This window comes from Stylophora pistillata, chromosome 2 (genome assembly GCF_964205215.1).
Source record: "Stylophora pistillata chromosome 2, jaStyPist1.2, whole genome shotgun sequence".
Taxonomy (NCBI): domain Eukaryota; kingdom Metazoa; phylum Cnidaria; class Anthozoa; order Scleractinia; family Pocilloporidae; genus Stylophora; species Stylophora pistillata.
The window spans coordinates 8,847,387-8,869,700 of NC_142520.1; the positions used below are offsets into that span (position 1 = coordinate 8,847,387).

The 22,314-nt window shown below is 37.5% G+C and overlaps 3 protein-coding genes across 4 annotated transcripts in view; all 3 read left to right on the forward strand.

Annotated features, from left to right (window-relative positions):
- The first annotated feature begins 4,153 nt into the window (after nucleotides 1–4,153).
- Nucleotides 4,154–6,179, forward strand: LOC148737007 (uncharacterized). Its single transcript, XM_088750692.1, has 2 exons — nucleotides 4,154–4,997; nucleotides 5,473–6,179. Exons 1-2 carry the CDS (start codon nucleotides 4,313–4,315, stop codon nucleotides 6,051–6,053), a joined length of 1,266 nt encoding a protein of 421 aa, XP_088606818.1. The 5' UTR covers nucleotides 4,154–4,312; the 3' UTR covers nucleotides 6,054–6,179.
- Nucleotides 6,180–6,925: 746 nt separating this feature from the next.
- On the forward strand, nucleotides 6,926–9,574 carry LOC148737008 (uncharacterized). The gene is made up of 5 exons (XM_088749229.1): nucleotides 6,926–7,127; nucleotides 7,631–7,738; nucleotides 8,294–8,381; nucleotides 9,354–9,443; nucleotides 9,536–9,574. Exons 1-4 carry the CDS (start codon nucleotides 6,926–6,928, stop codon nucleotides 9,424–9,426), a joined length of 471 nt encoding a protein of 156 aa, XP_088605355.1. The 3' UTR covers nucleotides 9,427–9,443; nucleotides 9,536–9,574.
- A 5,079-nt stretch (nucleotides 9,575–14,653) lies between these two features.
- Nucleotides 14,654–22,314, forward strand: part of LOC111319316 (uncharacterized) — a 15,104-nt gene continuing 7,443 nt past the window's right edge. For both annotated transcript variants that reach the window (XM_088750671.1, XM_088750672.1), the window contains exons 1-7: nucleotides 14,654–14,921; nucleotides 16,299–16,790; nucleotides 16,982–17,202; nucleotides 17,428–17,487; nucleotides 18,397–18,604; nucleotides 19,170–19,277; nucleotides 19,707–19,753. In XM_088750671.1, the coding sequence (XP_088606797.1) occupies nucleotides 14,864–14,921; nucleotides 16,299–16,790; nucleotides 16,982–17,202; nucleotides 17,428–17,487; nucleotides 18,397–18,604; nucleotides 19,170–19,277; nucleotides 19,707–19,753 (1,194 nt within the window). In that variant the 5' untranslated portion in view covers nucleotides 14,654–14,863. The remainder of the gene's footprint in view (nucleotides 14,922–16,298; nucleotides 16,791–16,981; nucleotides 17,203–17,427; nucleotides 17,488–18,396; nucleotides 18,605–19,169; nucleotides 19,278–19,706; nucleotides 19,754–22,314) is intronic.

Below are 22,314 nucleotides of genomic sequence, written 5' to 3' on the forward strand. Positions count from 1 at the left end.
CAATGGTCGCGCGAAAGCAGCAGTGAAATCAGCTACACATATTTTATTAACCGCTGCTGATGTGGATCTGGCCCTCCTTTCAGTTCGCAACACTTCGCCGGCAGGACACACGTTTTCACCGGCTCAACGATTGTTTGGACGCACTCTTCGATTTGATCTCCCACAAATCATATCCACTTTCGAACCCCTTCCCCCTCCCGGCAACAATGTGGTGGCAGAGCACATCCATCGTAAACTAAACCAAAAACAAGCGTATGACAAGCATGCCGGGCCTTTACTAACTGAACTCCCTCCTGGTAGCCATGTTTACGCCAAGCCTCCCACCTCCTCGTCATCCAAAGCATGGATTCCTGGTCGGATAACCGGCTCTGCTGGTCCACGCTCCTACTACATCCAGACTGGCACCAAACAACTCAGGCGCAATCGAGTGCAAATACAACCTTCTCCTCATTCAAAACAAGTGGGACCTCCATCTCTATTGCTCTTATACCCGGGTGACAGCGACACCACTTCCTCAGCACTGGAGAACACACCAAGCAAATCACACCAATCATCACCCCTTTCAACACCAGAGACTCCATCAAAGGCATCACATCCCTTACCTGTTTTTCAGTCATGTGTACTATCCAGGACACCCCCTCCGCCTTGCATGTTCACTCCTCGGTCTCCTCTCTCCTTTCCAGTCCATGACCCTCCAAGCTCCCCACAAAGAACTGTTACTCGAAGCAGTAGAGTAATCCGCCCTCCTGCTCGTTACTCTGACTAGAAAGTCTCCCCAAACATTGTTTTTGTTTACTTAGCAGGTAATCTTTACCCTAATTAGTAGAGTCCTTCCAGTGCACCCTGGAGAAGTGAAACAATGATATCTGACTTGATGGGCCTTCGAAGAACCACACATTAGAAACATTGCTTGGTTGAGATGTTTAATTGATGAGTTACCATAAGATCACTATTGGGACATTCTTTGTTTGTTTGTTTGTTTTTTTTTTGCTTCTTGACACTGTTACTGCTGTGGAAACTGAATGTTATTAGTTATAACTTTCCGTTTTTTAAAGGAAAAGGCGTATTGCCCGTCACGCGTCACGCATGTTACCCGTCAGTCTTGGCAGGCTTGTTTTGATCTTCTGTTTTCAGTTCGCCATTAAACTACACGTGCTTTTATTCTCGTTGTCTGCTGTCTCTGTTCACGGCTTATTACAGTACCGTTTGGGTCACAATCCTTCGATCACTTTGGATTCAAGGGAAGAAATTGAAATAATTATAACTTCTTCGAAACAAGTCCGATTTGCAGCACTGTAAAAATAGTAATGTAGACGAAGAGTGACGAATATCGTGTTTTATTCTTCCGATAAATAGGGAACGAGGATGTAGGTCATATGATGCTTAGCAGTCCAATCAGACCCTCTTGTGACTGCTATCTCTTTTTTTTAATTTTTCTGCTTTTTTTGCTTTGTTTGTTTGTTTTTTCTTTTATTAATTTTGTTCCGTTATCTTCTTCTTCTCTTTTGTTTTAATAGTTAGTATATCTAGTCATCCCAGTAAATAAACAACGTCAGGCGCCTGGCATGTCAGCTGATGATTTCCGCTGCTAAGAGATCGTCCGAAAAAGAAACAATTGGCCAAAAAGCAAAGCTTAGAGAGCAAATGTGGACATTAACATGCATCCTAATAATTTTCATATTTCGCATCGATGAAATAGTTTTGTGACCTTCTTTATGGTTCTGAACAGCGTTTGAAACCAACTTTTTAAGGTTACTATCGCTGAGTACTGAGAAACCACTTTTTTTTCTTCCATGTAGAAAGGTGAAACTCTTAGGGTCTGCTCTTTTCCGCTGGTCTATTTACTTTCCGAGAGACTAATCTGAAGACAATTACCGACGTCGACGGAGGTTACTGCGTGAAAACTGCCATTTTCATTTTCCATTACATGAGGAAACTAGCTTGTATAAATTTCGCAAAAACGCATGGGTGGGTTTTAGAGTGAAATGACCTTGAGTTAAAGGTCATAGTGGCATTGCTCAAGGGTTCTGCTCGGCATACCTTGGAATTCCAGAGTGATGCATCAAGAGAAAATGATGGAAATGACATCCAAATACTTCTAGAGAAGACCAGGGTAAAAATGGCAGAGAAAGATATGCCAGTGCAGTTATTTGAGCTGTGGGGATCATTTGAAAATTAGAAATTTGATTTAAGTAAAATCATATTTTTCCGCGTCAGTTCGTGTTATGCTAATGCTCTAAAGAGACCGACATTGTTGCTTAAACAGCTGAGTAAACAACAGAAGCACAGTAAATAATTGACAGCAAGAGTGACATTTGCAGTTCCTGTTGTAATTGATACCAAAAATTTACTATCTCGAGCTTGACTTTATGATAAATTTTTATTTCATTTTATTATTTTGAAAGATTAGTGAGGAACGTAATGGAAAAGTATCTCTTGATATTGATTGATTATTTTTCATATTTGCTTGAAACAGGTGCAGGGGCTTCTTAAAATGGAGTTTAACCGAAGATAAGATGTCAAAAATTTGCATTATATTTAATTCCCTCCATAATGAGTTAGCAAAAGAAGGCTGATTTTGACTCAAAACAACACATGCGGAAAGCTTATCCTTTCAGCAGGAGACCTATCCAAGTAGAAGATTTTAAAAAAAAATTTATTCCTACCGAACTGATACTGTGAGAGGGAGCGTTATTCTAATGTTCAGCTTGTAAAAATTGGGAAAAACAAAAACAGAACTGGTTGAACGTAATGCTGACAGTAACTTAAGCTACACGGGAAGAGAGATGTTTACGAAAGCATGTCAGATATGGGGAACTGCTCTAGTATCAATAACTTTGTTGGGTGAGTACCAAAGTTCTTTTATGAACATAAATTTAGTTCATTTAGTACCACAAGCATACTCCGAAAAGAATAACTTCATCAGAGTTCCCTAACGGGACTCGAAGATTTTGCCCTCACGACGGCCTTTGGACGAAAATAAGGACGGGAAGAGAAATAAAACCTTTGAAGTTCTCATCTTCCTGTATTACGAGGATATAATTTGAGAAACCGGTCTATTATTATTACTGAGCTCAGTATAGATAACTCAAGTCAGCTGTAAGCCCAATTCAACTTAAGTAGATTTTCAAGGTAAGACTCTTACGCAGCCATGTAAATAAAGATTTATTTCAAGCATGTTGAATTAGAACAAAGATATGGATTCTGTAAAATGATCAAAATAAACGCATGTGTACTGGAAAACTTATCTAAACTACATTTCAAAAAACCTCATAAATTGAGGACTCTGCGAAAAGACGGAATGTTCTTTTTTTCTTCTATCTGAATTCTCAGCTTTTATCTCTTTGTTGATTTATCAAACTCCTGTCGTTGTGCAAATGACAGTTGAACAATTGACACTGTTAAACAGAAAAAAAGTGTGCCTCTCCAGTAAATCAGAGAAGGATACACTGTAGTCAGACCAGGGAGTGCTTCATGAACATTGTAGATACTTTCTTTCTGCCATTGGTATCAATGGGAACAGTATTTAAAAGACAATGTTTTATCGTGGGGTTCGAAAAGATTTCGTTGCTATTGATGTCACAAACAATCGCCTTCAGCAAAAAGGATATAAGCGCTATGTAAATGTACAAATGTGGAGTTTAAAATTATTCATTCTGAGCTTTAGGTCTACAGACTTTATTAAAACATCGTGTACCATCAGACGCTGATGTTTCCATCGTTAATTTTCGATGCTGTTAATACATGGCAAATAAGTCGAAATAAATGAAAACTTTTAATTGAAAGCTGTCTGCTGCTCTTTCTGATTTTCATTTGTTCTGGTAAATTTGTAACGACCCCAGCAACATCACTTTTGAAGCATACCTGTGAATCCCATTTCTGGGCTCTGGTGTCAATTAATGATTAATGACTTTCAGCCAACACATTCCTTTAAATTTAAACAGCATAGCCACGGGGATTTAATGTCGTATCTCTTTAAAAGAAAGAGAAAAAAAAACTTACAAAGGACGGCGACACTGATTATCTTTATCATCGTTGTTGTTTGTTTGTTTTTTTTTTTTCAAATATTATTTTTCCAGGATATGCCAGACTTGACCAAGATATCTGCAACTCCAGCGAAATCCCATGTTCACGGGAATGTTTTAAGGAGGAAGAAAAGTGTGACCAACTGTGACATAAAGGCAACTATAACTGTTCTCTTGACTGTAACGGAAAGAATTGCAACCAAGACTGCGACGCTGAGAGCTGTAACCTAGAGTGCAACAGTAAAGAGTGTGATCAAAAGTGTAAGAACAACGTAAAAGAATGCATTATGTATTCCAACGGGAGTAAATGTAAACAGACATGCGATGCTGAAGTATGCCTCGTGACAGTAAGTGCATCAATCGATGATACACTAGAACAGAAATGCAACGGAGTTGTAGCAAGATGCCATGCACAATGCTACGTGGGCAGCGGTAATTGTAAGCAGCATTGCGACGCTAAAAGATGCAATCTAGAATGCAGCGGGAAAGAGTGTGATCAGAAATGCAATGGTGCAGTGAAAGAATGCAACATGCATTGTATTGCTACTAAATGTAAACAGACGTGTGACGCTAAGGAATGTCACATTACAGGAAGTGCAATACATGATATACCCGAACAGAAATGCAACGCAAGAATAGATATATGCGATGCACAATGCTACGTGAGTAGCGGTAAATGTTTGCAACATTGCGATGCTAAAATATGTAATCTGGAATGCTGCGGGAAAGAGTGTGATCAGAAGTGCAACGGGGGAGTAGATGGATGCAATATGTTTTGCACCACAAATGAGTGTAAACAAAAGTGCAACACTGGCTCCTGTAACAGGACAGAAATCCAGCCAGTCAATTCACTGGCTGAGCAGAAGTGCATCTCAATTTTCAATTACAGGACTTTATCTACGCCAAAGGTTATTGTAACTGCTTCAACTACAACAACTGAAGTCATTAAAACTCAACCATTATCTACACAAGGTAAAGTAACTTACCAGACTTTTAATGAGTACCATTTCAACAATAAACAGACCTTGAGTAAGTGTTTTTAAGTGCCCCCTATATGAAAATAACATATCTTGATTGTAAATGCGAGTTAAGTCTAACCGTAAAGTTTACCGTTTAGAAAATACGAGTGAAGACGAACCATAAAGTTAACCGTTTACTCTTACACGAGGCACCATGAGGTGAACTCAAAATTCAGCACTAAACTATCGAATTCAGGTCGAATTCAGCTTGAATTCAGTTAAAAACTCGATGGCCCCCGTGGTCTTTTCTCGAAGGCCACTCACGCGCACACCCGAAAGTCAAGCGCCTCCGCAGGGGACCCAGAGGGCGAACGTGAAGCCCAGCGCTACCATTGGTGGTAAATTCCCAAGTTTCTTCCATTCCATGAGAGGTTTCTGATATTATTTTAGATTGCATTTCGATAATGAGAATTTGCTTTAACATACAGCTCACTTGCAATCATCGTATGGGTCGCCATCACCATTCTCATTTCTCTTACCATCATCGTTATTATCATTGTCATCGACTTTCTCATTATCGTTATCATCATCATCGTCTTCGTCGTCCTCCTCATTATCGTCATCATTCTCACCACGGTCACCGTCATCATCGTCATCATCATTATTATCATCATTGTCACCAAAAAATCCAACATCAACGTCATTATCATCATCTCATTTATTTCCATTAACATTTTGGACATTGTCGTCATCGTCATCGTCATCATTACCATCATCGTTATTGTCGTTAATATCGTCAACACCACTGTCATCGTCGTTATCATCGTCTCCATCGTCATTGTCAGTATCATCATCCTTCTCTTTGTCATCATCCTTACCTTCGATTTCATCGTCGTTACCAGCTTTATCGCCATCTTCGTCATTATCATCATCACCATCACTATCCCTGTCATCATCGTCGTTTTCGTCCTGGTCGTCTTCATCGTCATTGTCATCGTCATCTCTGACTTGCACAAGTCCATCATTGCCGCTGGTAACAATCGAGAGTCTGGTAGGTATCGTAATTTAATTTATCTTTTTTGCTTTGATTATTTCCATAATCTATGGCGTTAGTTAACGTTGTTGTCTTTTTTACCTAAGGGAAATGAATATGTTTCTAAACTGTACGGAATAGACATTAGCAGAGAAAGTTCGCTCAAGGTATCTATCACCATACATTTAATATATTAATCATTTAACTAGATAGCGTCCACATTATCGTGAAAGTGACCATCTTAATGTGAACGCGTAGGAGTTTGAGAGAATTATAAGAATCTGGTGAAGACGTCTTACTCTCCGAAATGTCAGGATATCTGAAACTTAAACAGTTTTCGAGTTTCTTTCGACAAAACAACGATTTTTTTTCTCAAGATACATTTTATTAAGTAGCTAGGAATGCTGCGTCCTAAGCAGGCACAAGACATCGATGTTTCTTCTTCCACGTTAAATAGCATACTAAAACGAGAAAAGGAAGGGGAAAAAATAGGAAACAAACAAACAAACAGAAACATAGAAGTTAATGTCTGCCAGGCTTTGTCTTTCTTTTATTTATTTTTCTTGTTTGTTATTTTTTTTGCCCGTGTTGTTTTTGTCGGCTTTTTTTTTTTTCCTTGCTCGTGAATTTGTCTTTGTAGCTTTTTTGGTCTTTGTTGTTTTGTTTTTCTTTGTTGTTGTTATTGTTTTTGCTTTTTTTCGCGAGAGATCTGAAATCTGAACTGAAAATTGCATCACTGTTTATACAAAACAAGTCCAACGTGAAATGCTCCTTATTAAGGGCTGTTTACCTTATTCGACCCTCCTGCAGAAATTCAATTTTTATTGAGTTTACAACATTATCAGATATTGAAAAACTTGAAGTTAATGTATGATAAATGAGAAATATTTATCTAATTACAGGAGGCAATGATTTTGTTTGAAGACTTCACCGATCTGTGTCAGAATATAACAAAACCTATCATAGACCAACTTTGTAAGGAGGAAATAAAGAAAAGAACGGAAGCCATCTTTCGGGTGGCAGTCGCCTTCGAGAAATTTGTTCTTAAGTACAGCAAGTACCACTTGAGTGAGACAAGACCTTCCAAAAAGATGTCTGACCAAAAAATGGGTGAGTTAGAACCCGAGATCCATTTCACATTTGTGCTTTTTTGTTAATTGGATATTTTGCATCTTAATGATTTTTCGCTGTTTTTATTCTTAACAATTATTCTCCAAAGTGGCGGTAAATATCTATCACTATTCATCGACTCTAAGGGGAATCAATCTTCTCGTATAGTCCACGCAGATAACGAAAAAATGGTCGGAAATCAAACTCTGGACGCGCAGTTTGGTCTCTTCTTTTGCTCAAGGGTGAATAGCACTTGCTATTCACTTCCGAAAAAGCCAGTTGGCGGGCGTTAAAACCACTTTTCACTTGAGTGGTGTATAGTAATTAAGGATATCTGTAGAACAGTTATATTCTGCTGCATCTTATGAAACCCAATTACATATGGGTAATCTTAATTCGATTCTGTCTAATTATATACCTTTAAATCTTTATTAAATTCTTAGAAAACGCGCACCTACACATACGTTATCACTGTGTCACTTATCTTCTGCTCCTTTCGGCAGCTGTGGGTATTCAATTAGGCTACCGCCAAAATACAAGTGACTTCTTTCTCAAGGAAGAAGAATGGCAAGCAAGCATCAATATATCTTCTGCAAATTTTGCCCAGAATGGTTTGTATTAACCACCTGTTTATCGGTCTGTCTCATGGAGTATCATTTTGCTCTCGATTTCTGATTTATTGATATTGTAGTTTTACGTTTTTCCTCATTAGGTGGTAAAATTGTTTTTGGTAGTAATGGTGAAAATTGATATTCTTCTGGTATTAGTTTGCATTTGGATAAATATTTAGGACGAAAGAACAAGAAGCGCGCAAACTGCTCTGGTATTTTTATGATGTCCAAATCAAGCAGAAAAATAACAATAGCAAAATGGGTAGCTAAGATAATAATTGCTAGCAAAGTGTTGGGGTCAATTAATTATATGACATATGATGCAATATCCAGTGTAAAAGTAACAATTGATTTGTTTGGTTAGTTAAGCATTAATGTAGGAGAGTCGAACATTTACAGTCTGTTTTAATTTTCGAAAATATCTTGTTCAAGATTCCCGAACGAGCTCGAATTTCATTAAACATAAATTACCTCTCAAGATTAAGAGCTCGCTTTGTGGCATATACCGATGCATTTCATTTTCACATATCTTTTTGTTTTCTGTTTCCTTTTCAGGGTCAGTGATCGTAGGGTGTGTGTACAATGATCTTCACGAACTACTGCTGACACATCAATCTGTTGGGAATGAAACTGACAAAACAAGGTCAGCTTGATGCGTGAAATTTTTGAGAACTGGTGCAAGTTTAGCATGTCTGCTTTGAGTTATGTTCCATGATGTAGGGCATTCAGCCGATCAGAATAAAGCTTTGTTTCCTAAATTTTAGGACAATTGCACTAGAAATAAATTATTTTTCTTACTATTAACTTTTCACAGTGGAGACAAACATTTTATAAAGGGACTTCCCTTTAATAACGAATATGGGATGTTTGATTTAAGGTTACTTTTAGCAATATCTCGTCAAAATGGACAAAATTTCCTTTTTTTTTTTTTTTGCTCTTTGGTTAGAGAAATCATCTTTGTTACATTTGTAGCAGGAAAATATACTGAGTCTTAAAAAAAGAAAGCGACCTACGGCGTAAGGAGTGCCCGTTTAGGATAGCTGGTACCAAATATTGAAAGGTGTAATGCCGGATCCGGGATAGGGTCGTTAGCAGGGGTGACTTTTGTTCAGGATCTCAATTTGCACTCGACTACGTCTTGTTTTTCTCCCTACACTTCTTTCGTGCTCTAGCCGCTTCCGCGTGCCTTATAGCAGAACAGAGTACAGTCACGGATTGTTAAATAGGTTATGTTTTTGATGAGACTTGGATTGAATATTTGTCAGATGTTATTGCGGAAAAGGATGTGAGGCCTTTACGAACATTTTCCTGTGACTTCTCAGCGAGATATTACCTTTTGTACAACTTCAAAATAGATTTTCTTAGGAACCAAGAGAAATATCTAAAAAAGCCTCACACTCTTTTTTAGCCAATTATCTGCTGAAGGATACAGTCCAGTACTTTTGGATGTCCACGGTAACTCGAAGGCTTGAAACTCAGTTAATCAAAGACCGTTAGTTGTCTGTAAAGGCCTGCACAATCCTATTAAAAAAAAAACTCAATTTTTTATTTTATTTTTAGATTTTATACTTAATAAGCTTAGCATTGATTATTTTTAGTAACATGTTCGTTACAGGTTTTTGAACACCAGGATAATGACCGCAGATATGAATCCTAAACGGAAAAATTACAACAAGATGTCATCTTGAGGTTCAGAAGCCTGGAGGTAATTAGTATTTTAGAGCACTGAGAGATAACTTCAGTCCTTTTTTTTATGTTGTGTTGACTTGATTCAAATGAAATAAAATCTATTTTCAGGTCGTGGAGGCAGAAAAGCGTAAGAGTCCCTCGAAAAGTGTAAGTGTAAGAGTCACTCAAGAAGCTAGAGTCGCTCTCGGCTATCGCCTCGAGCGACTCTTACACTTCTTTCGTGCTTAGCAACCTCCCGCGTGCATCCATAACTCAATAGTGTACGCTGTGGTGTTTACCATTTGTTAAGTGGACGATGTTCTTTACAATTTCCTTGGAACTTTGTACACTCCGTATGTTGCAAAATTCATGAGTCGTTATTCATAGTGCGTTTGATTTACGGTGTTCATGCGTTGGTTTTTTGCTCATTCTTTTAATGATTACTAGATTTCTTTAGCATTGCCCTTCCTTTGTGTTTTTATTGGTTCCCATGGAACTTTTTCTCTTGCTTTGCTTAGCGTCTGAATTCATATTAACATTAATATTTTATTTCATTTTCAAAAGAGATGTCCGACAACGACAACCTCTGTCTCAAATACGACTTAGTCTTTCTCTTTCCCTTGGAGCTGGACAAATGATCTTTCTGGCTGGAATAAACGCTACAGAAAATACGGTTAGAGGCTCTCCCCTATTCGTGGAATTCCTTCAAATACATTATCCTTGAAGGAAACTTGAAAAAGACAAATTAATTTTTTGGTCTTTACCGCTTTGCTATTGCGGGCTATTTGTGTCACAGTAGCAGCTCTTATGCACTATTTCCTGATGGCTGCTTTCTGTTGGATGCTGGTGGAGGGAATTTATCTCTACCCGTTTGTTGTGAAAGTTTCCAACATCAACACAAAGTTGCATGTCTATCACGTCATGTCATGGGGTATTTTGGTTGTACAGTAGTACTCATCATACATTGTTAGGGATTATTTTTCCACCAAACTGTATCATAATTATTAACGTAAAAATTTGATAATAGGTTTCCTAGTCATTATGGTAGCCATTTCATTGAGCCTCGCTGCTAAAAAGGATGGGATACAAAACTATACCAGTGATGAATAGTAAGAGGGATAAAATGTCCAGTTTCTTTCTCCTCAAAATTCCTGTTTTTTTTTAGGTCTACTTGTTCAAGTATTGACTATTGCTTCGTTTTATTCGTTTTTTTTCCTCCTCTTCATCATCGTCTTAATTAATTTGACCTATATTTCCTTATCATATGGTCTTCGTCCCTTTAGGCCAGCCTCCGACCCACAGTTTCTATGCGTGAATATCACTTTCAGACGCATGACTGGTTGGGAATATTGTGAACCTGCAATCTAGCAGTACTGTCTCTCTTTTTCCTTTGTCTTTTTTTCTTTAGCTGTTGGATATCCTCAACTAGAAATTTGATCTGGATACTTCTTGTAATCGTGATTATGATTGAAGTTGTAAGTTTCGGGTATTGATTTTCTTTTGGCATTGGTATTTTTTATTGTGGTTTAAGAATTTATGTGTTCAACAGCAACACTAAATACAAAGCTATATTTAAATCCTCTCCTTTAGATCAACATTTTGATTCTCACACAAGTGATAAGGGAGATGACCAGAGTGCAGCCAATAGGAGACAAGCAAATTCAGCAAATTCGGTGAGATAGAGTTTTAACAATATGACAAAAAAGGACAGTTTCTGTCTGAGATTTTAACAAAATCAAATTATGAATTAGATCTTTAATGATATTCACCCATCTTCTAAAGTTGTTAGTTGATATCAGTAAAGCATAAGGATTTATTCGCCTTCAGAGTTGGCATTACGGCATACGTGGTGATGATTCCCTTACTGGGTGCCACGTGGTTATTTGGTCTCCTATCACCGTTACACAAAGCTTTCGTTTACATCTTCACCATCCTCAACTCTTCTCAGGTTAGTGTTCAATCCTCTTATTTCATATTTATAGCCTTCCATTTCGAATGTCTTTAATACTTCATGTTCAAACATTGTCGCGATAGTCAGATAACATTAGCTAAAGAATTATGAAGAAATAAACCTTAGAGGATAAAGAAAAAAGAAAGAAAAAGTCATTGAAAAGGAAACATTCTTTCCTTTCTTTTTATTATTTTTGTTTTTCATTCTCGTAAATTTAAAGTCATTTACATATCTAAGAAATTTGAGAAAATAAGTTTAATTTAGTAAAGTTCGATTGTATATTGTGATCTTGAAAAGGGCCCTTCTTTTTTAAGGGTTTCCTAATTTTCGCTCTTCACTATGTGTGAAACAGCCAGGTAAGTTCGATATGGAAAAAAGACATGTAGTATGGATAATTTGATTGAAAGCTTGAATAAACATTTAAGTGCTTTTTTCTGATTACTTTCCTCGTCTATTCGCAGATTAGAGAGCGGTTCAAAAGAAGAGTGAGCACCGTTTTTCCACTTAAAAAAATGGAAACTCCGCAAGGAAGAGCTCACAGGTTAATCTGAGTGATATCGGCGGTGTAAAGGCGATTAAACTGCAGTCTTAAAATGAATTCGAACTGAAAAAACGCTCAGTTTAATTAACTGGATCAAACAGGCTGAGAATAAAAGGTGCTAGATATTTGTCTACATCTTCCACAAGGAGGTAACAGCTACCTTTAGAAGTTCAGTTGAATAGTACTTGCTGTTCACGAGACAGTAATAGTTCCAAAAAACACTATTTTCTTGTATGATACTAATATAATCGATGGTAAGCTAGCTTTTCAGAGTCATCAGTCTTTAGTGCTGGTTAAGCTCTTGACAAGATGCAATTACCTTATTTTGATGAAAAAGAAATAATTTCACTCTATCGTATGTTTAAGCAGCATGCTTATATTGAAAGCTGCGAGACTTTCCCATAATTTTAATCATCACTAGTTAAAATGGTTAATCTTTCCAGTTTATCTAATGTTACCCTACAATATACGAGACATGTTAGTAAACTTTGTAACATGTAGTGTTGGACTTCTTTGCGTATACTTAGTGTTCGACTTGATTTTAACACGTATTCTGTTTTCCATTCTCAATTTTTTTTCTCACGCGACATCGTTTTTGCTTGTATAACAAGATGAAGTCATTTTTATTGTACCTGTTGAGAAACCTCAACAAAACATAAAACTACTAGTCGAACAGGAAACAACATTTCATCTTGCTATTGTCATAGCAAGAAATTGTTAATAATGAATGTAGTGTATGCCGGGATATGTGGAAGACTATTATAGGATAGGAACGAGAAGAAGAGAGTATGGAGTCGGAGAGTTAAAGACCGCGGTGTAATCCGGATTGATCCTTTGTTTAGATAAGCACACTAAACTCTACAAGGAACAAATTAATCAATACTTGTTGTAGATAAATAGTTTACCAAATAACTAAAAACAAAGGAATAAAATAGATTTTTACCCTTCAGCCACGTTTTTCATACTTTATATTTTCTCATCCTGAGGTACATTCTTCATCGTCGCAAATGTTTCGATCGCTTTGAATTCGAATTAGCACATTACTAAAATGCAATGGTACCGACTATTTAAAACACGTTCATAAAAAGGAAAGGAGAGCGTTTAGTTTACTATAACTATATAAAAGAACACAACTTTAAGCTGAGGCAGCTGCAAATTTGCATCAGTCTGGCTTAAAAAATCATGAAAAGGGAGTGCAATTTCTTGGGGTTTTAGAGCAGAGATAGGAGAGACGAGGTTTACCTCTCTCCCAAACCTCACCACCTCCCCCCTTATATACGGTAGGTTAATTTAAAAAGACTATGTGAGTTAGACTTAGAGAGTAAGTCGTACAATTTGCTGTAAATGACATACTGCAAAACAGGTCTCTTCGAATCGAAACATCACAACTTCCCGTTTACCGTTCGCAGTAATCGAGGAGAAATCTCACTCTTACGAATTTTACCGTCTTGATATATATGCAGTCGTCATTAAAGGAATTTTTGCCGCTAGAAACTCGTTAGGAGTCATTTATGTTAACGTGTTAGGATCGACTATTTATACTTCGGCAGGCTAAAGAGTTCAGCTCGAAAACACGTTTTTGTTAATAACCAGCGTGCGTTTCAACATTTCAACATTTTTTTTTTTAAAGATACCATAGTTAAAATAGTAATGCGTAGTTTGAGATAAAAAAGGGAACGAAATTGAAAGAACTACCTCGAGGGACTAGTACTGCATCTTTAATGCAAAACGGTACTTTATTAAGAACACGCGCGAAAAAAAAAATATATTGTTGTTCCGAAGGTTTTTATAAAGAAAATCGCATTCATCAATTCTTTACTTGTAAACAACGATAGGAACATCGATAGATCTTTCTAAATTCACAATGCAATCTTTGTTTCACACAATTGTTCAAACTGCTTCGTCATTACTTTAAGTTTTTTTTTTTTATCATTTTTTTCCAGAATGTATTTTCCAGACTTTTTGAGAAACCTTAAGGGTAGTCTGAAACAGGAGGTTATATATGCTATTAGTTATCAAACCGTCAATATTGGAGGAAAAAGCTGATCAGAAGAGTATTGTAAATTATAAGATGTGCGTCCTTAAACAAAACAAATTAATTATTGATGTCCACCATATTCTGCGTGAATCTCATTCACAAAGTATAGCATTGACTATTCGTCATTTTGAATGAGGAAAAGGAAACGAATTAAACGTTAATGTACTGAAAATAAAGAAGCCACATACCTAGTGAAAGAAAAAAAAATTATATGCGTCGTGTGGTGCATGGCATAAACAGGGACCATCTACATCTCTGCACCACTTAGTGGGTACCAATATTGATGAAAGAAAAACTTCTATAACAGACCTGTTTCAAGTTGAGCTATAAGTGTCTTAAGGCGACACGTTTGACGCTAGCGCTCTAAAGGGACGGCAAAGCTGATCGTCGTCGACTCGCTAAATGATTAAGAGTCCTAGTAATCAGTAATCAATATTGAAATTAAAATGAATACCTTCCGTCGACGCTTAGTTAATATCCTTAGCCTAGAGCTATATACTTGCAAAAATATTTTTACGCTTTTTATTGTTTATCTCAAGCTAGCCTATTGAAAGAGTTATGAGAATTGCAATGAAACAGTTTCTTGAACTGCTTATTCCATACCTGTTATATTTGTGGTGTAGTTCAAAACAGGTGTAAAATACCTATTGTGACTAAATTTGGAGGGAAAGACCCGCCGTCAATAATTTGAATGACAGTCAAATACCCGCATAACATGCCAGCAATAAGCGACTGGCTGTGGCACAAGACAACACAAAGAAAGACAGATCTTTAAAATAGCTCTAAATAGAGGACGCTCACGACCTCATAAGTATAACGCTAGGAAGGGAATTTTGAGCTAATCTACAGTTAATACCAATTTGTAAAAAGCTTGCCTTTGGTTGAGTGTGATGCTAAAAAAAACCTGACCCACGCATCGATGGAAAAATGATCATGGCTGATTGTAAAATGTGGGGAACACTCCTTTTATCAATAACTCTGTTGAGTGAGTATCAACATTCTTCTTAGAATATTTAATTTCGTAGAGTATATCTTACAAGTATACTCCTAGGAGTAGAATCTATGGGTTTCAGTATAATCTTGAAAATAAAATAATAAAGCGGAAACTGAGACCGCTAGAGCTTAGAATATTTCTGGATTAGGGTGTCTTTTGGTAGAGCCGACCTCATCAGCTTCTATAAGGAAGTCAGGAATAAAATAAAAAAAAACGACATTTCAAGGGATTTACTCAGTAAAGAAGCAAGTTAAGCAACGCATAATGATCTCTAGGCTAAAAACCCGATTTAACCCGCGCCAACATGCAAATGACGATGGTTTAATTTTAGCTTGGTTTTGAAGTTAGACATATGCAAATTCAATAACAAGTTAATGGATGGATGACACTAAACTCTCCCAGCTCTTGCGTCTCGCAGATTAGAGAACTTATTAGCCTAGCTAACAACAAAATTTGAAGTCTATTTTTGAGAAGGGTCTGTCGGCTTCCTTTATTTCCTTTCCTCCTATTATTTGAATCTTAAATATTTACATTATCATTGCTTTATTCCATGCCTTCTGTTGAATTAATGATATGGGACAAACCAACGCCGTTATCCGGATAAATTTTTAATACTCAGGAATATGATAACGTATCCCTTAGTGCCTTGCTACATAGGGTAGTTAAGCCAACTTGCAGTCACCCTTTAATCATAGAAGGGTCACCTCTAAAGATCGAAGAGGGAATGAATACTGGGCATACTAACAAAGTATAATTTATCTCTGGTGTATAATTGGTGACGTCCATTAGCTTCACGCTAGTTGAATACCCGTAGGGGGTAAATGGTTTAATATCACACGTACTTTAACTTATACTTACACATTTCTACAATAATCTATAAAAATTTTTGTTTAACAGTGATATTAAGCCATACCGTGGATTAGCCAAGATCTTATCCACTTTTCTATTTATCTTTAGTTCTTACTAACCGAGCGGGAGGTCTGTATGGGAGACTCTTGACCGAGGTCGTAGGTCGAGGTTGAGGTCGCTGGTACAGACCTCACTGCGTTCGGTCGGTACCAGCGACCGAGGTTAAGATTCTCCCATACAGACCAACCTAGCTCGGTTAATAAGATGTTTATTATATGGCTGTGTCTTATATGCCAATGTTTTAAATTCTTTGTACCTTTTTCTTCTAGACCGGTCTAGATGCTGGTCTAGATGGGAAAATCTAGACTGCTTTCAATATTGATTTCAACCAATCAAATTCGTGAATTCGGCAGTTCCCAGTCCTTGTGAGACACAGTCATATAATAATAGGTATTAATTTTTTAACACTACCATGCCTATAATAAATAATGGTATTTTGTTTTTTGGGCGTTGTCCTAGGTGATAACACTTGCCGTCCCAATGTAACTCCATGCACAAGGACATGCAACACTGGTAGTTGTAGTTGTAATTTGAAATGTAGTGCACTTACTTGGTTTCCAACATGCAGCCCCGAAACATGTAATCAGGAATGCAGCATAGGAATTTGTAGTCTGCATTTCGAAGAATATCAAACCGTTTGTAACATGCATTGTTATGCTGTTCAGTGTGTACAGACGTGCGACACCGCCACATGTCACATGAATAGAACTTGGCCAATAAGTTTTCAGAATAAGCCACAATGCTCCGGGAATGAACAATGCTGTAACAAATTCGTGTCGTTAGGAAACTTTTATACTCACTGTGGTGTGGGTAAAAGCTGCACGTGCATTAAATTTTCCAAAGGCCAACGCAACACTTCAAATGCTATTACATCTACCACGGCTACAGCAACTCAAGTTTTCGCAGCTCAAAGCTCAACAGTGCAGGGAACAAAAAATTCTCAAGCTTACAGTGAGTACCATTAACAAATTAAATTCTTAAAGGTTTTTTGTTCGTTTTTTCCCGATTGGATACTTGATATATTGTGTATGAAATACCAAAATCCAAATATCTCACCTTTCGAATTCTTCGCGCCTTATCATGGCTCTGCAATCTTTTCTCTTAATTTCATTCTTTTAATGAACTTTTATTTCAACATTTAGCTCCTTTGAAAACACCGTCACCGCCTTTTCTCTCACCATCACATTTATCATCATTATTGTTGTCTTCCTCGACATCATCATCATCATTACCATCATCATCGTCATCCTTATCATCATCTTCAACGGCAGCACCATCACCATCTTCGAGGTTACCATCTTGGTCTTCATCATCGCTCACTAAGACATCTCCGTCATGGACTTTACAAGTAATTAAGAATGTGGTATGTATTATAATTGTCCTCATCCTTGTAGCTATAACTCTCATGCTCTATGGTGTTTATCAATTCAGGATTCGACACGATTCTAACATGTCTCCCAGATACCAGTTGAGCGCTACTATCAAGTGAGCTACGAGGCCACACGTTGGGAGTTAGGCAAATTTTTGAGAGCTCTTCATTCCTGTAGAGGAATCTTATCGAAATTGCTACTGTCTTTCCTCGCCACAGGCAAATGATTCTATTTCTAAACTTAATGGAATAGACATCAGGAGAAACAGTTCTTTAAAGGTAGGAACTTACTAATTACTTATCTATCATGATCATGATTAAATAAATAGTTGATGTGGCATTTGCAATATTTAGGGATATGACGAGAGCTGTTTGTAAGTTTTACCAGTGTTCAGATAAGGGAGAAAGACTAAATAAAGCACGTTAGATATGGATAGCTGTTCTAAAGAATAGCAGCGCCCCTTTATTGAAAGAACGGCGGTGAAAAAGATGAAGAATAACCCGTTAATCTTCTTAAAATCGAGTCCTCAAGTCTCGGATGAAATTTGCTCTTACCTCGCCTATAGGTTTTACTCAGTCCAAATTGGAATTAATCCTAATTACATGCAATTTTGCCTTTGAGAATTCTTACGATATCGATGTGCGATTTCTATCTCCTTATGTTGACATAATTGGATGGTAAAGTTCTAAAATTTAAAGTACCACGGATCAATTGGGAAAAAAATACATGCCAACGGATAGAAATGCTTTTTCTTATTGAGTGCTACATACTTACTTGAGAGCAAGAAAAGGAACTCATATCCATGAGCAAATTTAGTTAGTCAATTGGTCAGATGGTCACTAAAAAGAGCAACCTTTTCACTTGGACTACTGGAAAATATGTATGGTCACTGTTTGTGACCAATATGAATCTTTTGGTGGTTTTAGCAGTCACGATTCGAGAAAATCTCGATAAGTAACCTTCGATTGAGAATGTTTGATCGCCTTGCCATTCATTCATGATCTCTTCAAATGGTGTGAAATTCTAGTGAAGTATCAGCAGCTGATTTTTCATATGAAACGTGCGTAAAAAAACAATACAATAATTCTACACTGTACAATTACGGGTTTTCTCAGGGCTGACAATCGTATCCCATATCAAGAACTGCATTTTACATAATTGAGAGTATTTAAATCTTGTCATTAAAGGAGGCTGTACGGGTATTTGAAGTCTTCACCGATCGTTTACTGAACACCACAAAATCCCACAGAGGCCGACTAAGTAACAGAGAAGAAGAAAAAATACGAGAATTTATTTTTAAAGTGGCAATCTCCTTTGAGGAGTTTGCTCTAGACTATGGTAAATACCATCTAAGCCAGACGAAGCCATCCACGAAGACCACAAGCCAAAAAATGGGTGAGCTAAAAACATCCTCTCTTTAGAAATTTTGATATTTTCCTTATTTTTCAATCACAGTCTGACAAAGTGACGAACAAAATGGTCAATCTGCTGTCAAGCCTAAAGAAATAATAAAAGTGACGTTTTGAAAGGCTTATGAGAGTAGTAATGAGTACATTAAACTTGTTGGTCTCTTGTCTCTCGGGTTGATGCAAGTAATTGCAAAAAAAACTTTAAAAACTAAATTGAAGGAAACGTATATTCTCTGAGTTAATACGTTTTTTCCAGTTTCCGCTGTTTGAGTATTCCATCCCCTTAATATTTTATTTATTTTTATGATTACGATACAATATTAATTTGATTGCGTCAAAGGAATCAGAATTGCGTTTAAAGAATCGAAGTGTGGTACTGCCAATGTACCTACAAAATAATGATTATAATTGATAATAATAATAATAATAATAATAATAATAACAATGACAACAATAAATATAATTAGAATATTAACAAAATTCTGATACGCTATTGTAGTTTCACAATACCAATCATCACCTAACAGCTGATATTCTCCTTCTTCCGTCAGTTATGGGTATTCAAAGAGGCTACCGCCAAAATGCTACTGACTTCTTTCTCAAGGAAGAAAAATGGCAAGCCAGCGTTAATATTTCCTCTGAGGATTTTTCTGAAAATGGTTTGTGTCAAACCCATATTGAACTCTAGATTGTATAAAATAGATTTTTTTTTTGGGATTTAAATCTTATTTTGATGTGTTAAATACGTTGAAAGACTTGGTCCATTCATGATAGCAAATTGAACGGGATACTCTTCTGCGTTTTTGAATTTAAATTGATTTTTATCATCAGCTTACTTTCTATCAAACATTTAAAGTTTTAAAATAGCTTAGAAATTAGAAGTGCCCTGATCGGTCAAAAACTCGTCGTTTATGGCACCAGTAAACCAATGGAAAAATGAACTTTATCTTCTAAAAATAAAGACATCTCTTTCCTTTTGATGCATGTTGTTCGCATTAAGCCAGTGATTTGGGATACGTAGTTAACTGAGTTAGCCCCTATGGGGTTGCCAGGAAAATTTCAAACTGACCGCTTGTTGTTCATTTTAGGGTCAGTGGTTGTTGGGTGCATGTACAAGGATCTCCATGAATTACTGGTGAGAAATAATTCCATCAGGAATGAAACTGGCAATTCAAAGTGACTTTTAACGATTAATCACTTTAGAAATGATTCATGTTTTACGTGTATAAAATGCATGATAGGCTGTAGGGGCCATCTACCGGCTTGGCGAAATAAACACAACAATTCGTATGCGTCTTTGTAATGTAATAACAACTACGACGATTTACATACATCTATCTAACGATTGGAAGTTAATTGTTTCTTCAAAACCGACTAAAAAACTACTAACGCACATGGTATGGCAAACTGCGTCATCAATACATGTCAGCGGCACTTATGACAGGACTATACGTAAACTGAACGAATCGTATATAGGCGTTGCCGTTGGAAAGTAAACTAATGAAAATAGATGAAGCCTAATAAACGGTACCTGCCATTTCTAGTTTCATATGTCTTTAATCTGACAATAATAAATCAATTTGCCAACAAGAGTCGGTGACTCAAGTCCAATTTTAGCACACTTAGTGTAGTGTATTACCCATTGGCGCATGCGTGCGAGAGTTGTTGTTAGAACACGTTGTCCACTATTAAACTGTTAAGTTAATGTGCGTTGGTTTAATCCGAGTGTTATTGGTTAGATCCGAACCATCCGGGCGGGATACCACAACTGGCGACGAGGAAAACCACTGATTGAAGGATCTATATTGTAGTTTGAGAATGGCTGTCGCAATTATGACTGATTTAGGTGGAATATCTAGCTTCGATCTTCACGGGAATCCTACAACTGTTGGAGCACGATGGAAGAAATGGAAGCGATCATTTGAATTATTCATCGTTAGAAAAGGAGTAAAAAACGCAGCGCAAGAGAAAGCTCTTCTTCTTCACTGTGGAGGACCACAAATGCAAGATGTTTACTATACGTTTCCAGAAGCTCGAGAACCTGGAGAAGGTGAAAGTGTTTACACAGTAGCGATGGAACAACTCGATCAATACTTCACGCCCCAAGTCAATGTCCCCTACGAGAGACATCTGTTCCGGACTATGGCTCAGTTCCCTACTGAAAGCGTCGATCAGTTTATCACAAGGCTTCGTGAAAGGGCAGAATACTGTGAATTCGGTGATGCCAAGGATGAAAATATTCGTGATCAGATAATCGAAAAATGTATGTCTAGTCGTTTGCGAAGGAAACTTCTGGAGAAAGGAAGAGAACTGACCTTAGAGCAACTACAAAATACTGCAAGGTCTATGGAAGCTAGCGACAGACAAGCAGAAGCAATTGAGAACCCAAATGAAGGATTGACAAAAGGACTAAATTCCGTTCAAGAGAAAACTGAAGGGAAGAGATGCTACAGATGTGACATCTCAGGACACACTCAGGATGACAAGCGATGTCCCGCAAGAAACAAAGAATGCCGGAAATGCCACAAGGTAGGCCATTTTGCAAAGTACTGTAAAACTAAAAAAGCAAAACATCCAAATGAGAAGAAGCCTTGGCGAAGAAGCCAAGAGGGCCAAGAGATACCAAACGATCAGTAAATCAGATTAACTCCCAGGATAGTCCAGATAGTGAGTGCACGTTTACCATTGTTGATGGGAAACAACCTATGGTCCAGGTGAATGTTGGTGGTGTACCCAATGTTGCCATGATTGTCGACTCGGGAGCTAGCTCTAATGTGATTGATCACAATTTGTGGGAACAGTTAAAGCAGAATAAAGTGAAGTGTGCATCTATGAAATCCAATAAGAAACTGTACCCATACGGAAGTGCCGAACCGTTGAAAACAGCTGGTTGTTTTGTTGCAACCGTAACGGTACAAAATGTCCCTGTAGAGGCGGAGTTCACTGTTATTGAAGGAAGAGGCCAAGCATTACTAGGAAGAGAAACAGCTACACAACTGAATGTCTTGTACCTTGGAGAGGAGGTTAGAGTTAATGTTTTGAGACAGGAAGATATCTTTGACAAGTACAAATCATGTTTCGAGGGGCTGGGAAAATTGAAGGATTTTCAGCTGGATATCCCTATCGATCAGAATGTTAAGCCAGTGGCCCAACCTATGCGTCGTGTGCCATTCAGTATGAGGGACAAGTTAGAACAGAAACTTAATGAGCTTGTAAGTCTTGATGTAATTGAGAGAGCAGAGGGCCCGACACCCTTGATTTCACCTGTAGTTGTTGTGCCTAAACCGAACGGCGACATTCGCCTTTGTGTCGACATGAGGCAGGCTAATAGTGCTATAGTGCGGGAACGACACCCCATCCCGACAGTCGACGAAATCCTTCATGACCTTAATGGAAGTACTGTTTTTAGCAAACTTGACATCAACTGGGCATTTCATCAAGTAGAATTGAGTGAGGCTTCCAGATCAATTACCACGTTTGCCACTCACAAGGGACTTCAGGTACAAAAGACTGATGTTTGGAGTTAGTTGTGCACCTGAAATGTATCAGAGAGTAATCCAGCAAGTCTTAGAAGGCTGTGATGGTGTGAGAAACATACATGATGACATTATTGTGCATGGTCAAACAACAGAAGAACACGACAAGCGACTTGAAGAGGCCATGGAGAGAATCCAGAACAGAGGCCTAACGCTCAAC

Coding starts and splice junctions, on each gene's coding strand:
- LOC148737007 (XM_088750692.1), top strand. CDS start 4,313: ATGTATTCCAACGGGAGTAAATGTAAACAGACATGCGATGCTGAAGTA. Junction 4,998..5,472: donor TCAACCATTATCTACACAAG/GTAAAGTAACTT, acceptor TTTAACATACAG/CTCACTTGCAATCATCGTAT.
- LOC148737008 (XM_088749229.1), top strand. CDS start 6,926: ATGATTTTGTTTGAAGACTTCACCGATCTGTGTCAGAATATAACAAAA. Junction 7,739..8,293: donor TGCAAATTTTGCCCAGAATG/GTTTGTATTAAC, acceptor TTTCCTTTTCAG/GGTCAGTGATCGTAGGGTGT. Junction 8,382..9,353: donor AATGAAACTGACAAAACAAG/GTCAGCTTGATG, acceptor TGTTCGTTACAG/GTTTTTGAACACCAGGATAA.